At 40.9% G+C, this 18,918-nt stretch overlaps 1 protein-coding gene across 2 annotated transcripts in view; it reads left to right on the top strand.

Moving 5' to 3' along the window:
* Window positions 1-18,918, top strand: part of PRKACA (protein kinase cAMP-activated catalytic subunit alpha) — a 78,129-nt gene that overhangs the window by 18,198 nt on the left and 41,013 nt on the right. Inside the window, exon 1 of one of the 2 annotated variants that reach the window (XM_042449052.1) lies at window positions 13,212-13,416. The exons of the other annotated variant lie outside the window; for it this stretch is intronic. Coding sequence (XP_042304986.1) covers window positions 13,227-13,416 — 190 coding nt within the window. The 5' untranslated portion in view covers window positions 13,212-13,226. Of the gene's footprint in view, window positions 1-13,211; window positions 13,417-18,918 lie in introns of those variants that run through there. 2 annotated transcript variants of the gene reach the window in all.

Here is an 18,918-nt window from a genome sequence, read left to right as displayed (position 1 = left end):
GATGATGATGATGATGATGATGATGATGATGATGATGATGATGATGATGATGATGATGATGATTGTGATTGTGCTAGAGGCTATTGAATAAACTGGATGTGGACAGATTTCAAGCTACCAGTCTGGTTTGGTGGAACAACATACAATTACAATTTAAAAATTCTACGCTTAGGAAATTCATTGCACTACCAGAAAAGAAATTAGAGAGCCAGTGTGGCATAGTAGTTTGAGTGTTGGACAATAACACTAGCCATGAAACCCATGGGGTCATCCTAGGCAAGTCACATGCTCTCAGCCTCAGGGGAAGGCAATGGCAAAACTGCCTCTGAAGAATGATAGGATTGCCTTAGGTCACCATAAGTCAGAAACTACTTGAAGGCATAAAACAACAACAACGAACCAGAATTTTTTTAAAGATAACTGAGTTCATATTCCTTCCACACCATAATTAATTCATTCTTCCCACCGTTGCCTTTATTCATTTTAATAGTTTAATTTGAGTGAGAAATAACTTGTTTACTGAAGGCAAGATATATTTTTATCTACTTCAAAGAACTTGAAGGTCTAAGAAGTAGATACTGATCTACCATTCTGCCTATCACCTCATTACATTGTTTTATTGTGATTGTAAGGAAGGGTGGCTTTTGAAACCTGAGCTTTTTTTTATTTGAGAAAGCACAAAGTGGGAGTCATGGGTGTACAAATAATATTGATAGACTATTTCCTTTCCAGGAATTGGAACTGGGAACCGGAATAGTCCAGTTTTCCTTATTTTGAATATAGATAATTTTGAATATGTGATAATTCTCAGTGTGGTGAAAATAGTGTCTTGGTACAATGTAGAATTAGATTGTGGAGTTCAAATTCTGTCCAGAAGAAGTGTGCAATCTTTGTCATTATCATCATTTATTTATATCATTATTTATAGTTACATCAATATGCATTGCGCTTTACAAGTAAAACAACCAAAAACAGTGGGTCCTGCTAAAATATGTGTGTGTGTGTGTGTATACATAGACACATATACACACACATATACACAAAGAGGGAAGAAAGGAATAATATATAAAACTATTAAATATAGTTGTAAAACAAATTAGTCAAATAAAATATTTGTAATGTAATATAAAGCAAATGGACAAATACATGTAATCAAAATATGCAAGATTCCAAAAGCTTTGAAAAACAAGTTTTTAACTCAGATTTCTTTTTTAATTTGCCAGAAAGATAGCCATATTAAGAACAGTTAGCAAGCTGCAGTTGAAATTGAAAATACTTGCTGAAAGTCAGTGGCTTGTATAGTAACAACTTCTCTTTGTTATGGCTTTTCCCCCCTCTGAGTCTGTGCAGTCTAAACCGATGCTAATAAAAATGGTGGTCTGTGGACTGGTGCCAGTCCATGAGCTATTGGCTACCAATCCTTGGTAAATTTTCAGAAAAAAAAGATACAGTTGCAGCCAATGGGCACAAATATGGTATCATCACTGGCACACTGGACAAAAATAATTGCTGGTTCCCCACATCAGATAGCTTGGGGCACAGTAATATAGGTTGTTTCTCAATATTTATACTGATCAGTTAAAAGATCACACAGGGCCGTTTTCTTTCTCAATCAGCACCAGGGCGGTAAATATTTTCTGTAATTGTCATCAGCCTAATGTCTAAAAAAATTTTTAGACAGACATAATTGACATATTTCTCCCCTATCCCCCAAATTTTGAAATCCTAGAATTGTGGTGTTTTGTTACTATAACAACTTGTTTTCTGTAGTTGTCAAGCTAATTCTAAAATAAATAGATCTTTTGGAGAGGTACTGCTCAGTATGTAAGATCTGTAAATTTAATTCAGCATGGATAGGTGAAATGAGTGACTGTTTTAAGTAGTTTGAATACTTTAAATACTGTTGGAAAAGCACAAAACTTCAGTCAGTGGAACACTAGAGCCAATAGCAAAGGATTTAATCCTTCACAAGGAGATCAGGCAACAGAAATTGCAGCTATCAGCCAGAGTAGAAAGTCTTCTGCTCTGCCTTCTGTAGCATGGTAGGATTTTTTTATTTGCTCCTGACCTACTGCAAGGAACATAGGTATTATACCAAGAGTAGAGAACCTTTAGCCCTCCATATGTTTTGCACGACACCTCCCACAATCCCTCCTTATTTTTGCCATGCTGTAAGGGGCTGATAGGAGTTGTAGACCAAAACATTTAGAAGTGATTTTAAAAGAGGAGACTTGAGCATGGACTTTTTTTGCCTTTAATTTTCCCTCTTCTTATATGGGTTAGATTAACCAGCATACTGTAATGGTTTGAACATTGGACTATGATACTGGGAAACCAGGGTTCAAATTCCTGCTCAGCCATGGAAACCCACTGGATGACCTTGGGTGAATCACATACTCTCAGCCCCAGAAAATCCTGTGACAGGTTCACCTTAAGGTTGCCGTAAGTCAGAAATGTCTTGAATTCACACAACAAAAATGTGGATTAGGCGGAGGGGGGGGGGAATTGGGCTTCTTTCTTTGATCTGGGAGGAAAATTGCAGGATTACTTTACACAGGATAGCTGCTTACTGGGGTGGCTTTCTTGGTCCTGACTGCAAAAATGGGAACCTTCTTCTGGACATTCCTGCAAGACTTTTCTTATCCTGCATCTCCATTTGCCATTCCTCTGGCTTACTAAGGAGACCTAGGTTGGATCTTGAGATCTTGTCAACAATGGCAACACTTAGGTCAGCATCTCGGTAGAGACATAGGTGCATAAGTCACTTTTTGGTGCACTTGTGTTCTATTAAAATTTCCACCACTTGGCATCAGTGTTGGAGGGTGATGAGAAGAGCTTCTGCTCCTTCCTCTTACAATTGAGAAGGGGAGGAGTGGTGAGCAATTCAGGCCATGCTCTGGGCTCCTAGGAGAAGGAAAAGGCAGGTGGACTGCATTAGAGAATGAACCCTCATTTCTTTCCCGTAACTCATTTCTTTCCCCTAACTAGTTGAGACCAGCTGCTTCACCATGGGTTGAATCCCCTCCCCCCACCCCACCCCACCCCACCCCAGCAATAAGCAAGAGCAACACAGGTTCCAGTCACTCACACCTACTTTCCCCTCTCCCTTGTTCAGTCACATTAAGGCCCAGATCCTACATGTGTGCGCAGTTCTGCTTCCTCCTACTGTGTGTCAGGTCCCTCCCAGGTGCACTGTACATCCTACTTCCATCTTTATAGTCCTGTGGATCCATCAATTCCATTTCCAAAATGTTTCATGAGAATGCTGAGTATAGAATGAAAGTATCTTCCAAGCAGCTCTCTTTCTTAGAAGGTTCTGCTTGTACAGCATTATAGGCTTGCTCATGTTTCCTGTGTGGCAGCCTTTGTGTCCGAGGTGGTCTTCCTGAGCCTCTTGTGGATCAGGTGACAGAAAGAATAATGTGACCTTATGCTAACTATATGAGGCTGTGGCAGAGATAGGAATGCATGGTCTACAAATTCCATAATCCCTCACCATCTTGTGTTACAGGTGCCACCAAGGTTTACAGATCCCATGAAGGTCAAGCCACAGCTGCCATGTTTATGGCAGAATCAACCATGTAGTGTTTCTGTTTAATGCCAGAGCAATGCTCATTGGGGTGGCTCTGTTATAATATTGCAGACATCTGAGACTGAATGACCACATGCCCAGAGCCAATTTGGCTCTCATCCATTTGGAGCTGTTCAAGGAGTCATTAGCCTTATTTTGGCAGGAACCAAATACAGTAAAAGAAAATGCTGTCAAAAAGGAAGAGGAAGAAAAGGATGATGAATCTAAGGAGGATAACTTTAACTGCAGGGAACACATCTCATTCTTCCAGACCAATAGATCATCTAAAACCCAATAATCATTCCACGTTCACTGCTTGGATGTAGTCCTTTTTGTACAGGTCTATTCCCCTGACTAAAAAGACACCATAATTCTGTTTTCCGATCTGTTTTAAGGTGTATGTGACCCATCCACGGTTAGTATGCAAAGGGATCTTGTAGCACTTTTGCGACTGAGTGAAAGATATTATAGCATAAGCTTTTGTAGACTTGGTCTGTTTCCTCAAATGCAACAAGAGTACAAAAGCTTATGCTGGAACATATTTTGGTCAGTATGAAGCTGTGCAGACCACCCCTGAAGGGGTGGCCTGCAGCTGTTTCCGTCTTCACCTGATCAGGGCTGTGGCAACCGCATGCCACAGCCCCAATCTGGCCTTTCCATGGCAAGAAAGGAGCCACAAAAAGCGGCTCCTTTTGTACTGTGACTTTATGGTGCTCCTTTGGTGCTGCGTCATCTAGACGCAGCACCAGAGGAGTGCCATGACACTGCATGCCATGTGGTATGCCGCACACTGTCATGCCGGCCTGGGGGCAGAGTCAGGGCATGTGTCATGTAGACACCACGCCCTGACTCCGCCCCCAGGCTGGGCAAAGATGCCGGTCTGCATAGCCCCTATGTCTCAAAAGTGCTACAAGATCCCTTTGTGTTCTCATATTCCACACTAACATGTCCCTGAGTTGAATGGTTAGGTTGTGATATATCTGTATGCCTTACTTCAATGCCTAACTTTCAGTAAGTAATGTATGAATGGAAGATTGAGAAGAAAGCATTATGTAGACTTTTACTCTTTCAGTCGGTCTCCTGTTCTGTTAGTATAGGCTGAAAGGTGACAGGTTGAGAACCATTATTTTATTTCAGCTGTACTCCTCCCAGGTTATGACCCAGCCTGTGTGAAGTACTATAGATGAAGTGGAAGATCAGAGGACATTTTACTGCACAGAAGGGTTATTACAGGGGGATATATGGTTCTTGAGCCATGGCTTATCCCCATTCTGTGTGGGCCAGCCACCAGAGGGGGATGTTCCACATGGCTTGCAAAGATGTGATGCTGCTAAAGATTGGTTTGCCAGTTTCAGAATGTCTGACTCAGCCATCTCTTGTTACAAATTTAATGAAAGAAATCATGGACCATATAAGCCATTTCTGTTATTTTAAGTATTGATAGAGTATACCATTTATGTTCTTTGGTCATTGATTACTTGGTTGAGGAGAGAGAAAATTATGGATGACACCGTTTTTGCAAAAATAACCGTGTTATTTGCAAATAAGTATGTGTATTCTTTCTGCTTTAATCATAAAAGAGATGAGTAAAAATTGCACCAGTGTGTGAAAATGTGTGGAAATGTTAATGCTGAATGCTGAATAAGTGCTACTCTCCAAAAGATTAATCATTTTGAGGAGGTCTCACCTTTCAAAAACTGTTAACACATGGATGTTCTTCTAAAAGCAAACCTATGGGCTTATAAGGATATGATGAGAGAGGTCATAAAGTGCATATGTACAAGAGAACAACATTTCAAAATGTCGAATGCTTTTTAACAATGTAGTATGTGCAGCCAGATGCTAAAATCTGTCAAACAGTCTGATGCTAACCATGTGTTCTTGGAAGCAAGTCTCATTTAGCACAGTAAATTTTACTTTCAAGAAAGGATATCAGTTGAACTTGTAGGTAAACTTCACAGAGCCATGTAGGGCAGGAGTGTGAAATAGAGGCTGCTAGTGCCAAGAAGGACCAATCTCAATATCAGTTGATTCAGTTGCAAGTATAAAATTAGTATATTTTTCTGCTGCTTTTAAATTCTGGCACAACAAGCTTGATTTGACCAGTTTGGTGGGATTGGAACCAATTCCCAGCTGAGCAGACAGCAAGAATAATTACAGTGCCTGGTCTTCTCTATGCTACACCATAGGAAGAGAAAAAGACATGAGTGTATAGAACTCTTTTCACTAGACGGCTATTGTCCTACTAAATAAATTGTCTGAAACAAGCCTCCATTACCTTGCTGCTCCACCTCCACGTGAGCCTTGCATAAGTAAACAAAATATTTTGAGCCTGCTACAGACCACTTGAAGATTTTTTCCAATTTAGATCCAGGGATGACATTTTCTTTCACCAGCCTCCACTTTTCTTATGATTTTCACTTTGATGACCTACTGATCTTTGCTTTTGTAACATTATGGGGGAGAGCTGGTGAGGCAGGCTAATCTCCTTTCCCCCTGCTTTGCTGCTCATGTTTGGTGCGTAAGGGATTCTGAAGGAAGCTAGTGTTTTTAACTTAGCTGTTGTAGGCAGGCACCCATGGCTACAGTAGGTTGGGCTAGAGTAGAATTCCATTCTTTCCCAGCTCAAACATTATTATATTCTTTACTACAAACATATTGCCTTAACACTGCATCAAAAATCTGCTTTTCTAGCCCACCTTCACCAGCCTTCCAGTGCCAGTGCTGCTTACACAAAAACCCTTCCAGTCAGACAGAGAAGAAGGAGAAAAAATGGGACTGGGTAGGCATAAAAAGACTGTAAAAAAAGAACTTCACTGTCAAAGGCTTTGTTAAGTGAGATATGCCAGTATGCATATGCAAGTCTATTAAGATGTATCTTCAATGTTTTTAACTTGCACAATATCCTCATATTTACTGTTAACATCTTTGTATCTTTGTGGGCCAGGTGGTCCTATTATGCTGAGGCTTGCTTTTAAGCTTTTATGTGTCCTGGCTCACTGACATTGGGCGGTAATTGTGACTATGGATCCTCTTTGTCAAAAGTTAGTTTTGAATTTGTGGTCTACAGACCTGCTAGCTCAGTGATTCCCAAACTTTGGTTCCCCAGATGTTTTGGACTGTAGCTCCCAGAATTCATGACTGATGATCAAGTTGTCTGGGGATTCTGGGAGCTTAAGTCCAAAACACCTAGAGGAGCAAAGTTTGGGGACCACTGTGCTAGGTCAAAGGCCAGAACTATCTTGCCCCCACTATAACTACAGATCATGTATTTAGAGAAAGGCTAAAATATCATTGGTGTCTAGATAATGGGGAAAATATATTGTATGCTTTTCGAGAAGGATGTGGGTAATCAGATCACCATGGTTTGATTTTGGTACCAGAACAGCTGTAGCTTGAGAATTTTCAGTGCTTTCTGCTAAGAAGATCTGCTGTCTCATAGAAGCTGATGTATGCCTAGAGGAGTATGCCTCTGCAGAATAAATGCCATCTATTCCTGTCTGCTGTTTTTTTGACTTGGATGTTCTTCCAAGTACTTCAATACTCTACACCTCTTGGGGAAAAAATTAAACATGACTTTACAAACATAATGCCTAAGAACATCTTTTCTGAAAAAAAAATAATTGAAGGGACAGATTCTCCTGGTTTTCATTGTGCATCTACAGGATCATGCCTGTAGAAAGAAAGAATCAGTTTCCTTTTATGTTTTGTCACCATCTTGTTGAAAATTGTTCACCCTACTTAGCAGTCGTTACCTTTTAAAAAAAAACCAACCAACAGCTGTGATATACTTTTTAATGACTGATACATTTACTGTCTCATGTAGTGTCTTTTCATTTCACTGCAGCCTTTGACAGAGAAAAATATCTTTGGCCAAGTGTTTCTAATACAGTTCCAATTGCTGATGAAATCTGTACTGCATACCTTCTAAGCATAAGCTCCCAAAGTTTTAGAAGTTAGTTTAGAATTGAAGATGCTTGTTGAAAATATGTGGTGTTCTAGTTTTTGAAGTGTTGCTTTAGCAACATTTGCTCCTGTAGATGTTAATGATTTATCATAAGCATGTATGTGCTGATGCATTAGGCACTGGAGTAGAGCTTGGTCAGTACTTAATAATCTTTCAGAGACTGGTGAGACTCATCACTTGGTGGTGATTTGAAATCTTGATAAAGAAGCCAATTTCTATGCATTACTATTACTGAAATCTTTAAACATATATTGCTTCCATTTTAAAAGCTAAGGCAATTTACTTGTCCTCTTACTTCCACCTTTCCCTCTCACTGATAAAATGTCCAGGTATAATTTAAGTCTTAACATATTTCTAAAAATGTGTGGTAGGAGCTGGTCAGGGAGCTTAACTGGAGGATTGCAACACTTTATTAAAGTGAAATCTGCAGCTCTCTAGCCCAGTCTTGTTCAGTCACTGGGAATGGGTAATGAGCTCAAGGGATGTAGCTGACTCTCATAAAAGTGAAAAATATATGTGTGCTGTTTCTTTTGCTATCTCTGCAGCTTCCAATGGTAAACATACATATGTGGTGGTCTCTATCTAATAACATTTTGCAAATCATGGCAAATGTTTAGGAAAATGCCATAGGAAAGCTGTTGTGCAAAACCATATTTGCATATTTCAATTCATGGAAGGAGTGGTAAAGCTCCAGCAGCAAAGTTTCAAGGGGATAAAGCATGCTAGCTGTTCATAAGAGTTTACATCATCTAATTGCTGTCATCCCTGCCTAAATGTAGAAGGCCCCTGACTGTTGGCCAGTCCTTATCTGTCGAGCAGTTCAGAATTACAGCTACCAGATTATTGTTTTAGCCATTTGGTTAGAGCCAAGTTCCGGGGAATCAGCTTAATTAGGATACATAACTTGCATCTGATGGGTGAAACTGGGTTTATTGGTATGATGACTTAACACTCATCAGAAGAATCTTCTGGCAGAATATTCCACCAAATAATGTTTCAGTTGTCCATAACTCCTGAATATTCACTTTCTCAGGGTGAAATAACTTTTGTACCCAACTCTCTCAAGTTCTGAGATCCTGTAAAAAAGAAAGACAGTGTTGTGACAGCTAAGACAGTACAGTTGACAGAGGATAAAATGATGTATGTTCCAGTATCCTTCTTATGTAATGAGAAAATTGATGCCATTACATATCAGATTGGTTCAGTTGAGAAGTAACTATGGTGAGATGAGCTTGGAAGTGACACTTAAGCTTTAAATGTGTAAAGACATTTATCATTTATAAATAATAAAGCTGTTGTCTGTACAATTTGCTTTCAGTTACGCCTTAGGATGTCATGCTCCAGGACAGGTTAATCCTATGTAGCAGATAGATCAAGTATGGAATTATGTTTTTGGGAATTTACTTCCCATGGTATTGGCTGTTTCTGACCAGCTGTTAGCAACTGGGCATGTTCGTGTGTAAGTAGACAAGACAGATGTGTTCCTGGTCAGTCAAAAGGAATAGGGATTCAGCCTAAGCTGAAAGATGTTACACTCCCCTTAAAGACACAGGCTTTCATCTTAGGTGTACTCCTGTAATTAAAGTAACCCTGAGCCTGGAAGCTCAGGTTTCTATGGTTCTCAGGGGTACATTTGAAGTTAATGCTTTTGCACCAGCTGTGCCTGTTCCTAGGGATTTCTGACTTGGCCATATGCCTTAGTTACATCCCATTTGGATTACTGTAATGTGCTCTATGTGGGGCTGCCTTTGCAGAATATTTGGAAGCTTTAGCAGATGAAAAGAGCTGCAGCTAGACTATTGACCAGCATTAGTTAAAGAGTGGATATAACTCCCTCATTGCAACAGTGCCGTTACCTACTGATCTCTTTCAGGACACTATTCAGTGTTTTGGTTATGATGACCTGCAAAGCCCTATATGACTTATATCCAGGTTTTGTAGGCAGGTGGAGAGCTTTTTCTTCCAACATGCCTTTGGGAATTGACTTCTTATGGGGAAAATACTTTTAATAATGTGTGCTTTAAAAAAAAAAAGAGGTACACTTTAAAATTGTTTTTAATTCTATTAATAATTTACTTATGTTTTAGCTTTTATGTGTTTTAGTAATGCCAAGGTTTATCTGTATCCATTTTAACTTTTTGTAAGGCATCTTGAGGTGAAGGAGGAGGCAGTGTAGGTGGTGAAAGTAGCAGCAGCAGCGGTGTAACTGGAAGCATCTGTTCCAATGGAAATAGAAGATATAGGTCTGTCAATCCAGTTTGGGGTTGAACCCATTGTTAAAGATCACACCCATCTTGTATTTCAGACATTATTGGTGTTATTGTGTGCCTTCAATTTGTTTGATTTATAGCGACTCTTAAGGCAACCCTATCATGGTGGAAATAGTGGGGTTTACATTAAGTGTCCATTAATGATAGTTGTGTTCTTTTGCTGTAGTTTTTCTATATTGGTGTGTTTGCAGTAGTTAGTGCCACATTGCATGTGATGGTGGTGACTATGATCTGAATTTTGATATAACTGTATTTGGAAAAGGCATGTTTTGGGTTGTTGGCTTTGTTTTCTTCCTTTTTTGTGTACAGCACCTTGGCTCTCAGTCTGAACTGACCAGACATCCAATGTTTTCAGTTAAATCGAACATCTCTGGTTAGGCCTTAATTCTCTGGTTTGCATGTCCACTGCTCAAGGAAAGAACTATCCAATTAGGTCAAAAGCATACAGGTTAGAAGGACAGAGTGCTTCAAGGACTCTTCCATCTGCCCTATCTTGTTCCACTCCTTGTCTTCTTACACAACCATTACTTTCTGCTGCTCTGGCTAGTTGCATCTATTCCAGCATGCTCATTAGAAAATATTTTAAGCTTTTGTGCTGAACCCACCAGAGATTTACCTCCTGAGATGACAAAAAAAATTTCACCTGATCTAATGCGGCTTCACCTGCACAATTTTAACCCTCTGTTATCTTTTTGGAAGTGAGAGCTTCTTTCTTTTAGAGCCAGAAATCAAGGTTTTGAGTTCTAATGAGCTGAAAAGGCTGCAAACCTTATTGTTCTCTTTCTCTCTTGAAGCACTTGATTTCACTATTGACTGTAATTCAAATACTGTATAGGCAATAAGGTGGTTGTCCTGCTTCAACCATATATCACCTTGCCTGCTTTGTTTTAAGTTGATTTACTTGACTTGCAGTAATGTGAAGTGTGATGCAGTCGTTTAAGCATTGGACTATGACTCTGGAGATGAGGTTTCTGTGGCTCAGCCACAGAAAACCATTGGATGACCTTGGCAAAGGCAGAACCCCTTTGAACAAATCTTACCAAGAAAATCCTGAGACAGATTTGCCTTAGAGTCAACCTAAGTCAGAAATGACTTGGAGGCACACAACAGCAACAATATAAAGTCACACATCTGCACTTTTCCTATGTTTTGCTTGCAGAAATTACTAAGATAATATTTTATTGAGAGCTGATTAGTAGTGTAAATGGTCATTGCAAAGTTCTGTCTGTGTTAGTCAAGGCTGGAAAAATCACTTCGGTATCCAATAACTGCCTTTTTGTACATTAGGATTTGAAGTATTTTCCAACAATGTGATTGGTTTGTCTTACTGGGTTGTTGACTGGTGTTGAAGCAGTATTTCTGCAGCAGTCAGAACTGATTGCTCTTAGAGGAAGTGAATATATTCTTGTCTTATGATCTGAGTGGAATTATTGTGTTGGTCTGTGACTAAAGAGACCTAGAGACTGATGAATTGCTAGGAAAGCAATCCTCTTTGTCGCCTTAATTAAGTGTTCAGAGTTTCAGTCCCAAAGCGAATGCATCTCTAGTGACAGTCATCTGTCTACCGGTGCTGAAATGGTTGGGGAGTGTGCAGTTTCTTCGTAGCCAGCTAGGATGGCTTGGCTGTTTGTACAGAGGCAGAGGCAGGAGTCTGTTCCTTTAAGGGCTTTCTGGAAACCTGGCACCATGCCTAGCCTCTTCTCTTCTTCCCACTTCAAGCCTGTTCCTTTGGGGTTTTTCTTGAAACAATACTGCAAGCTACCCTGCCACTGTGCTTGCTCTCCTTGTCTAGAAGTGGAGCCTTGGCTTCCAGGCTGCCTCTGAATTGCAAGCCAGCTGTGCTCTGAGGAAGAGCAAATAGTTACAACATTGGAAGAACTGGTGATGGGATCTAAATCTGTCGCAGCACTGAAAGCGTAAGGAGCAGAACTATCCTCTGGAAACAGTGATATGGACACTGAGCCCAGCAGTCCTCAAACTACATGGGAAGACATCTCCGACTTCACCTTCCAGTTTTGGACCCAGCTTTTTCTGTGGATGCATTTGCTTGGTCGGCTGGTTAGTTATATCTTCCGTAGCTCTGGGGGGCTAAAGCAATAACTTTCCCCACTTGTTTGGTCTCCAGATTGCCACTGTGACATTCAGATTATTGTCCTAAACATAGCTCTCTTTGGCAAGCAATCCATATGAGGAAGAGACATTTCCCTTGTACAGTACTTTCTCCTTCTGTTCTGTCCCCAACCTACTTCTTATCAGTTACAGGTGGTTTCATCTATCAGCTTGTTCTTAATCTTCGGATTCAGGCAAAGCAAAGGTTGTTTTCAGAAGCAAGTAATTGTTTTCTTTCCAGATATTTGTTAGTAGATTTTGGACTGTGCAGCAATGCACACATTTTGTGCTTCATTTAAAGGATCTGAGCTCTTTGGGCATGTTTAGAAATAGATTCTACAGGGCATGGTTACAGTAAATGACATAGTGCTAAAGAGTGTTTGCACCTGAATGCCACTCAGCATTCAGAAAGGGAAGGTTCCATCACTAGAACATAGAGCATCTGTGTGGATATAGACATGAACAAGCTCCTCTTGCATGTGTCTTACAGACTGCATCTCCCTTGAACCATCTATAGCCCAAGTTATTCACATTGGTGTGTGGTTGTTTCACTGAGTTATTGGAACTGCTCTGTCTTCTGAATTTTTGCTCCCTCCTTTATGTTGGAGAATCATCCTGCGTTGCAGCGTTTTCCTACCTGGTGAGAGCCTTATTTGTCCTACCTTCAGGCCTGAGGGTGAAAAAGATTCAGAGAATCTCTGACCTATTTTAAGCTTTATTGCGTAGCCCTCCCTACAGTTGATCTGGCAAGCCTCCCTCCTCCTTCTGTATTAATCAAATCTGCCCGCTGTTCACCCTCTGACCAGCTGTGTAAGTGACCAGGCTGCCTGTATTTGCTGCTGAAGGCACAGAAAGAGAATATGGACTGGACAATCTTGGATCTTTCCTGGACGTCGTGGGGGTTGGGGAATCCTGGTATGCTCATGGATGGCTGCCCTGAAGAACTCTCTACCAGTTGCTGAACTGTCATGACTGTTTTGGTCTGGGGAAGTGGACTTGATGGAAATTCTCTCCTGTTAGAAATCGAGAGCAGTCTGTTTGAGTCAAATGCCTGTCTCAACCAATTGGACAGGAATGTAAAGAGCTCTGCTGAGGCTGAGCTGGGCTGGGCCTGCTCTCCTGTTGCTTCTTTCACCCTTCTCTTCCTGCAGCAGGACAGGAAGAGGGTTGTTTCTGTCCCTACCTGTTGGCAAATGGCAATGACTGAGGCAAGTGCTTTCCTAAATCCTGACAGCGTGTCCTCATTGTGATTGCTGTGAGAGCAGAGCTGGGGCAAGCAAAAGAACTGGTGATTAAAATAAAGGGAAACATGAACCATGGAGCTGAGGTGAACTCTCAAAACTCGAGCAAGAACAAAGGGTATAAGATGTCGGCACTGCAGAAACTGGAGAATCTAGCAGGGCGGATCTTTTACTGGGGGCCACGGAGTGATGCGGGGACACCTGGCTACGGAGAGACAGCCTATGAATCAGAGCACACAACTGCCTGGAATGAGCAGAGTGAGTTGATAATGGAGCATGGCTTCGCGGGGTGTAGGAATGGATGTGAGATTCCCCCCCCCCACCCCCAAAATTAACCCGTACAGGTCCAAAGCAATTTCCATTTGCTTCCGGACGCAATACAAGGTGTTGGTTATTACCTATAAAGCCCTAAATGGCTTGGGCCCAGGGTACTTGGAGGACCGCCTCTCCCCATATAATCCGCCCCGCACTCTCAGATCGGTCGGGAAGCAATTGCTAAGAGTTCCCAAGATGAGATATATCTCGTCTTCTCAAAGGGCATTTTCTGTTTCGGCCCCGCAGACCTGGAACTCCCTTCCTGACAACCTCCGCTCTGTCACCTCCTTTGACCAGTTCAGGAAGGAACTTAAGACCTATCTCTTTCAACAAGCTTTCCCCCATGTGTCTTGACATCTGTTTTCTCTCCCGATATACAGTTGCTATTCGGCTAGTTTGTTTCTCTGGTTTTATTTTTGGAAATTTCAAATGTTTTATTGGAATGTTTTTAATGATGTTTTTAACTTGGTATGTTTTATATTGTATACTGTTCGATGTATCCATGTTGTAACCCGCTTTGATCTTTGGAAAAGCGGGCTAGAAATAAACATTATTATTATTATTATTAGCTATTTTTACCTTAAGATGTTTGCATGTATTTGGTGCTCACTGTGGAGCAGGTCAGTGACTTCATCCAAAGAAGACACTAGACGTGGTATGATACCATTCTGAGAGACATTTTGGTTGTGACTACTCTTCACTCAGTTATTTGTGCTAGACTGATTTTGAAGGCCACATTGCTTCCTTTTAGGGACATCAGAGCTAAGGAAATTGTTTTTTGATTTACAAGTCTCTGAATCTCCCAGCCACAAAAATTAACATTTCTAACTGACAGTAAGGCTTCCTAGTGTCTAACTATGATTTTGGCCTTAGAACCCAGTGTTTCTCAAGTACACACACTAAACCAGCTCTGCCTCACTGATAGCCACTAAGCAATTTAAACCCTGACTTTAGTGAATCATCTTTACAAACTCTAAGCCTACAGTGGTCTATTGCAAAGAATGAAGATCCAGACATGAAAAAAAGAACTACTTACTGAAATGACATGGGTGACTAGCGTAAACTATAGGAAATAAAAAACCATGGGTAGGCTCTTTCCCCAATAAGCATTTTTCTGCTTCAAATTCTGCCCATTTTAGGGAGAAAGCTTTGGGAAGGAGTAAGAGATTATACAGGGGAGTGATGTCTGGGCAAAGTGTCCCTTCTCTGTTCTTCCTGGCTCAATTAAAAAAATATATAAAATAGCTCTTGGATTATGGCAGAAGTGGGAAACCTAGGCCCTCCAGATGTTTTTGGGCTGTAACTTCCAGTGTTTAGGCCTGGTGGGAGTTGCACTTTGCCAGAGGTTGCCCACCTCTGCATTATGGTTTCTCTGGATTTGACTGTGATGTTGTTGTTGTTGTTGTTGTTGTTATTATTATTAACCTTTATTTATAAAGCGCTGTAAATTTACACAGCGCTGTACATACAATCTTTTTAATTGGACGGTTCCCAGCCCTCAGGCTTACAATCTAAAAAGACACGACACAAAAGGAGAAGGGAGTGGCGGAGGGGAAGGGGCCTTTCTAGAAGGATAATACATATAAAATACATAGCAATACAGGAAATGATTCAATAAAAACAGACAACAAAGAAACATCAAATAGCAAGTGACAGTTATGCAATGCCTGGGAACGCTTCTCTGAACAGGATGGTCTTCAACTCTTTTTTGAAGCTGGTTAAAGAAGTGATGGCTCTTGCTCGTGGGGGAAGAAGGTTCCAGGAGTGAGGGGCAGCGAGTGAGAAGGGGCGAATCCTAAATGGGGCAGAGGAAATCCTGGGCTGGGATGTGTACCTTGGGCTACAAAAATAGGAAATACAGAATCTGGACTGTGAAGAATAAGGATATTGAAGCATACCTGGGTGTCCTGCCATGTTTGGGGCAGAACTGCAGCTTTTTGGTGCTTGTTGGCAGATACGGCATTACTAAGAAAGAATTTCTTGCTAGACTCTTTTACTTTTGGCCCTTATTTGCAGTATTTCCTCTGGCTGCTTCTCACTTGGCAGGGAATCCCTTTGTCTTCATTTTAAATGCCTAATCAGACATTTTGACATAGGAAATTCTAGTCTTCAGCTGACAGAGCATTATGGATTAGAGACACAGACTGGTCCTTGTTGCTTTTGCTCTTTCTTGCCACCACCAGTCAAAGCTACAGCTTTCATTCTTAACTTGGTGTGAAATCATATTCTACATCTATTATTGGTTATATCTTGATTCCTGGAGAACTTTACCTCAGGTGATGGGTTGGAAATAGAAAGTAGGCCTTTGCATTGTCTGTACTATACATTACTGCCTCTCTCAAGCAGAAGAGATTCAGTGCAGTCTGTTCATGGATCCTCGAGTATGTTTAAACAAAGCTGTGACAGTAATGTTTTGGCACCGCCGCGTGGTCTAAAATAGAAGCTTGTACAACATCTGATTCCTCTTTGGCCTTATTATGCTTTTGGCATTGGCATCTCTCCTCGGTGCTGTGCCTGGCTCTATTGCACAGGAAGAGAAAAGTTCAGAACCTGTAACAATCTTCTTGGAAAGGAAGTAAAGCGTAATGGTTGGAGCAAGGTGCAAGATCACCTGCATCTTCTACCCAGCTCTTGCCAGTGGGTCTGTTGATAAAGAGTAGTTGTGTCACTCTAAGACCTTTTTAACCTTCCAGTTCTCACTAGTAAAAAAAAATGAGAACTTTTCCTAGGGAAACAAACTTGAGGTTAATACTTGGGAGCAGTGTATTGCAGATGATTGGTGTCCATTTAGCTTCCTGTGTAGTTTTATTGCTGCTAGCCAGCAAGGCAACTGAGCAGTCTGATGATGATGATTAATTTATTAGTCCCTGGAATTAATAACTGTCAATCTCTCATGAAGCTAGCATACTAATTAAATCAGGATGGGTTTTGATAATCATTATGGAAAAATCTGTGCTGGTTTCATGGTTTCACAGATGTTCTTTCAAACAAAAGCATCCTTTTCCCTCTCTACTCTAGAACTCTGCTCTGCTTTTGCTTGCATGCTTTGCACTGTCCAAACCCAGGCTGCAGTGTGGCTGTCTTTTCATTGAGTTTACATTGGCTTGGCAACCTCAGGGGCTTAAATTACAATAAACAAATATACCACTTGTCAGCCACCTGGCTCCCACCCACTGTGGAAAAAGGGATGGCAGATCTGCATTTGTTTGTGGATTTTTCCAAGGATTAGAGCCAGGCTGGTTCGGGAAGTTTATTGAAGTAAGGCTTGACACTGACTTATTGAGACTCTCCCAGACTGACTTCCTAAACTGATCATTCCTGTAAGCTAGTGTTAGCTAAACCAAAGTCTCCAAAATCCTGCCATGTCAGTTATACAGAGCAGATGGTACAGAGATGATAGTCCAGGAATCTGACTCGTAGTTGAAGGTCCATATGTTGTCTCAGTTACCAGGGATTTCTGGGTGAAGTCTTTAGCCCTTCCATCAAAGCAACCATCAGAAACCTGCACAGAAGGCACATACAGCAGCTACTTAAAGCTGTTCATGGAAAAGTCCTATATGATTTATGGTTTGCCTTTGTCCCAGAATGTAAACAGATGATTACACATCTGGGAGAGAAAATTGCCTACCTAGTAGTTGTTGTACACCCTCAAGTCATTTCCAACATATGGTGTCCCTAAGACGACTCTATCATGGGGTTTTCTGGGACTGAGAATGTGTGGCGCACCCAGTGGGTTTCCATGGCAGAATGCAGAATAGAACCATGGTCTCCAGAGCCATGGTTCAATGCTCAAACTGTTATGCCACACCCTAGTTGGGACTCCTCAAGATAATCATAGATAGACTGTTAACAGTCAGTACAAATCTCCTGGATCAGCCTAGTTTGTCCAACTATTTGGGGAGTTTCTCTGTTTTGTTGCCAAGATTCCCTTTAGCCATAGGAAACAATAAAAAGGAAATATTTTCATGCTAAAAGTCCAGAAATGCATAGCTTAACCAAAAGCTTATGAAAATCCTTAAAAGCACAATAATTTTAAAAGCATGCAGACCTTTACTTGAAGAAAGTTTAATGAGAAGTTTCGTTTTACAACAACACAGATAATATGCTCATAATTTAAAAGGATTTCATTTGGAGGGAAAGGGAAAAAAGAAAGAAAGGGGCAGGTAACATATGTAAATAATTCAAAATAATATCATTAATAGGTCTAACATAGATATTTACATGTTACTTCCTCTTGTTCTGTGTCTTCAAGTCATGTCTGCCTTATGGCAACCCAAAAAATGCCATATCACGGGGTTTTATTGGCAAGTTTTGTTGGGGGGGGTTGCCTTTGCCTCTCACTGAGCTGAGAGAGTGTGACTTGTCCAAGGTCAGCCAACGGGTTTCTGTGGTTGAGTGAAGATTCAAACCCTTGTGTCCAGGGTCCTAGTCCAACACTCAAACCTACACCATTCTGGTTCCCCACATGTAACTGCTGTGCAACTGCAAAATTACAGTCAAGTCTGTGCATCCATGGATTCTTTATTCACAGATCCAAGCATCCACAGCTTGAAAATATTCAAAGGAAGCATAAATTTGAAGTAGCAAACCTTGATTTTGCCATTTCCTATAAAGGGACATCATTTTGCTATTGAATTTAATGGGACTTGAGCATCTATGGATTTTGGTATCCACGGGGGGGGGGGGGTGGGTGAGCGGATAACAACGGCCCACTGTAACTGCCAAGATTTCAAAAGAGAATGTTAATATTTGATTAGAAACTTGAGTGCTCAAATTTTTATTTTTAGGGGAAACTGTGTTCAATCAAATTGACCTCTTTTGCATTTCCAGTTGTGTGAATTCTCAATTTTTTAATGTCATTAGTTTAACTAGAAAATCATAATATCATTTGATGGCTGAAACCCACATTCCACATTACCCTAAACTTGAATTACTAATGAGACTGGTTGGTTTTAGGGCCCTACATAAATACAGTACTATGATTCCACTTTAACCGACATGTCTGCATCCTGTGGAATCCTGGGACTTGTAGTTTGGCACCAGAGAAGCTCTGTGAATGAGAATTCCAAAGGGCTCTCCCTAAACTAACAATCCAAGGATTCCATGGGATGGAACTATGGCAGTAAAAGCAAGATCAAAACACTGTCACTGAGTAGAGTGAAAAGACCCTTTGCTGGACAAGCAACTGTGCAAAAGAGAGTAAGTGGTATACAATCATAGAATTAGAAGAGACCACAAGGGCCATTGAGTCCAACCCCCTGCCATGCAGGAACTCACAATTAAAGCACTCTCGACAGATGGCTATCCAACCTCTGTTTAAAAACCTCCATAGAATGAGACCTGAATACACTCTGAGGGAGTGTCTTCCACTATCGAACAGCTCTTATTGTCAGGAAGTTCCTCCTAATGTTTAGGTGGAATCCAATAGTAAGTTCATAAACATAC

This window comes from Sceloporus undulatus, chromosome 2 (assembly GCF_019175285.1).
Source record: "Sceloporus undulatus isolate JIND9_A2432 ecotype Alabama chromosome 2, SceUnd_v1.1, whole genome shotgun sequence".
In the NCBI taxonomy this organism is placed as follows: Eukaryota; Metazoa; Chordata; class Lepidosauria; order Squamata; family Phrynosomatidae; genus Sceloporus; species Sceloporus undulatus.
Note: the sequence above shows the minus strand (reverse complement) of the source record. Positions and strands in the feature narration are given on the sequence as shown.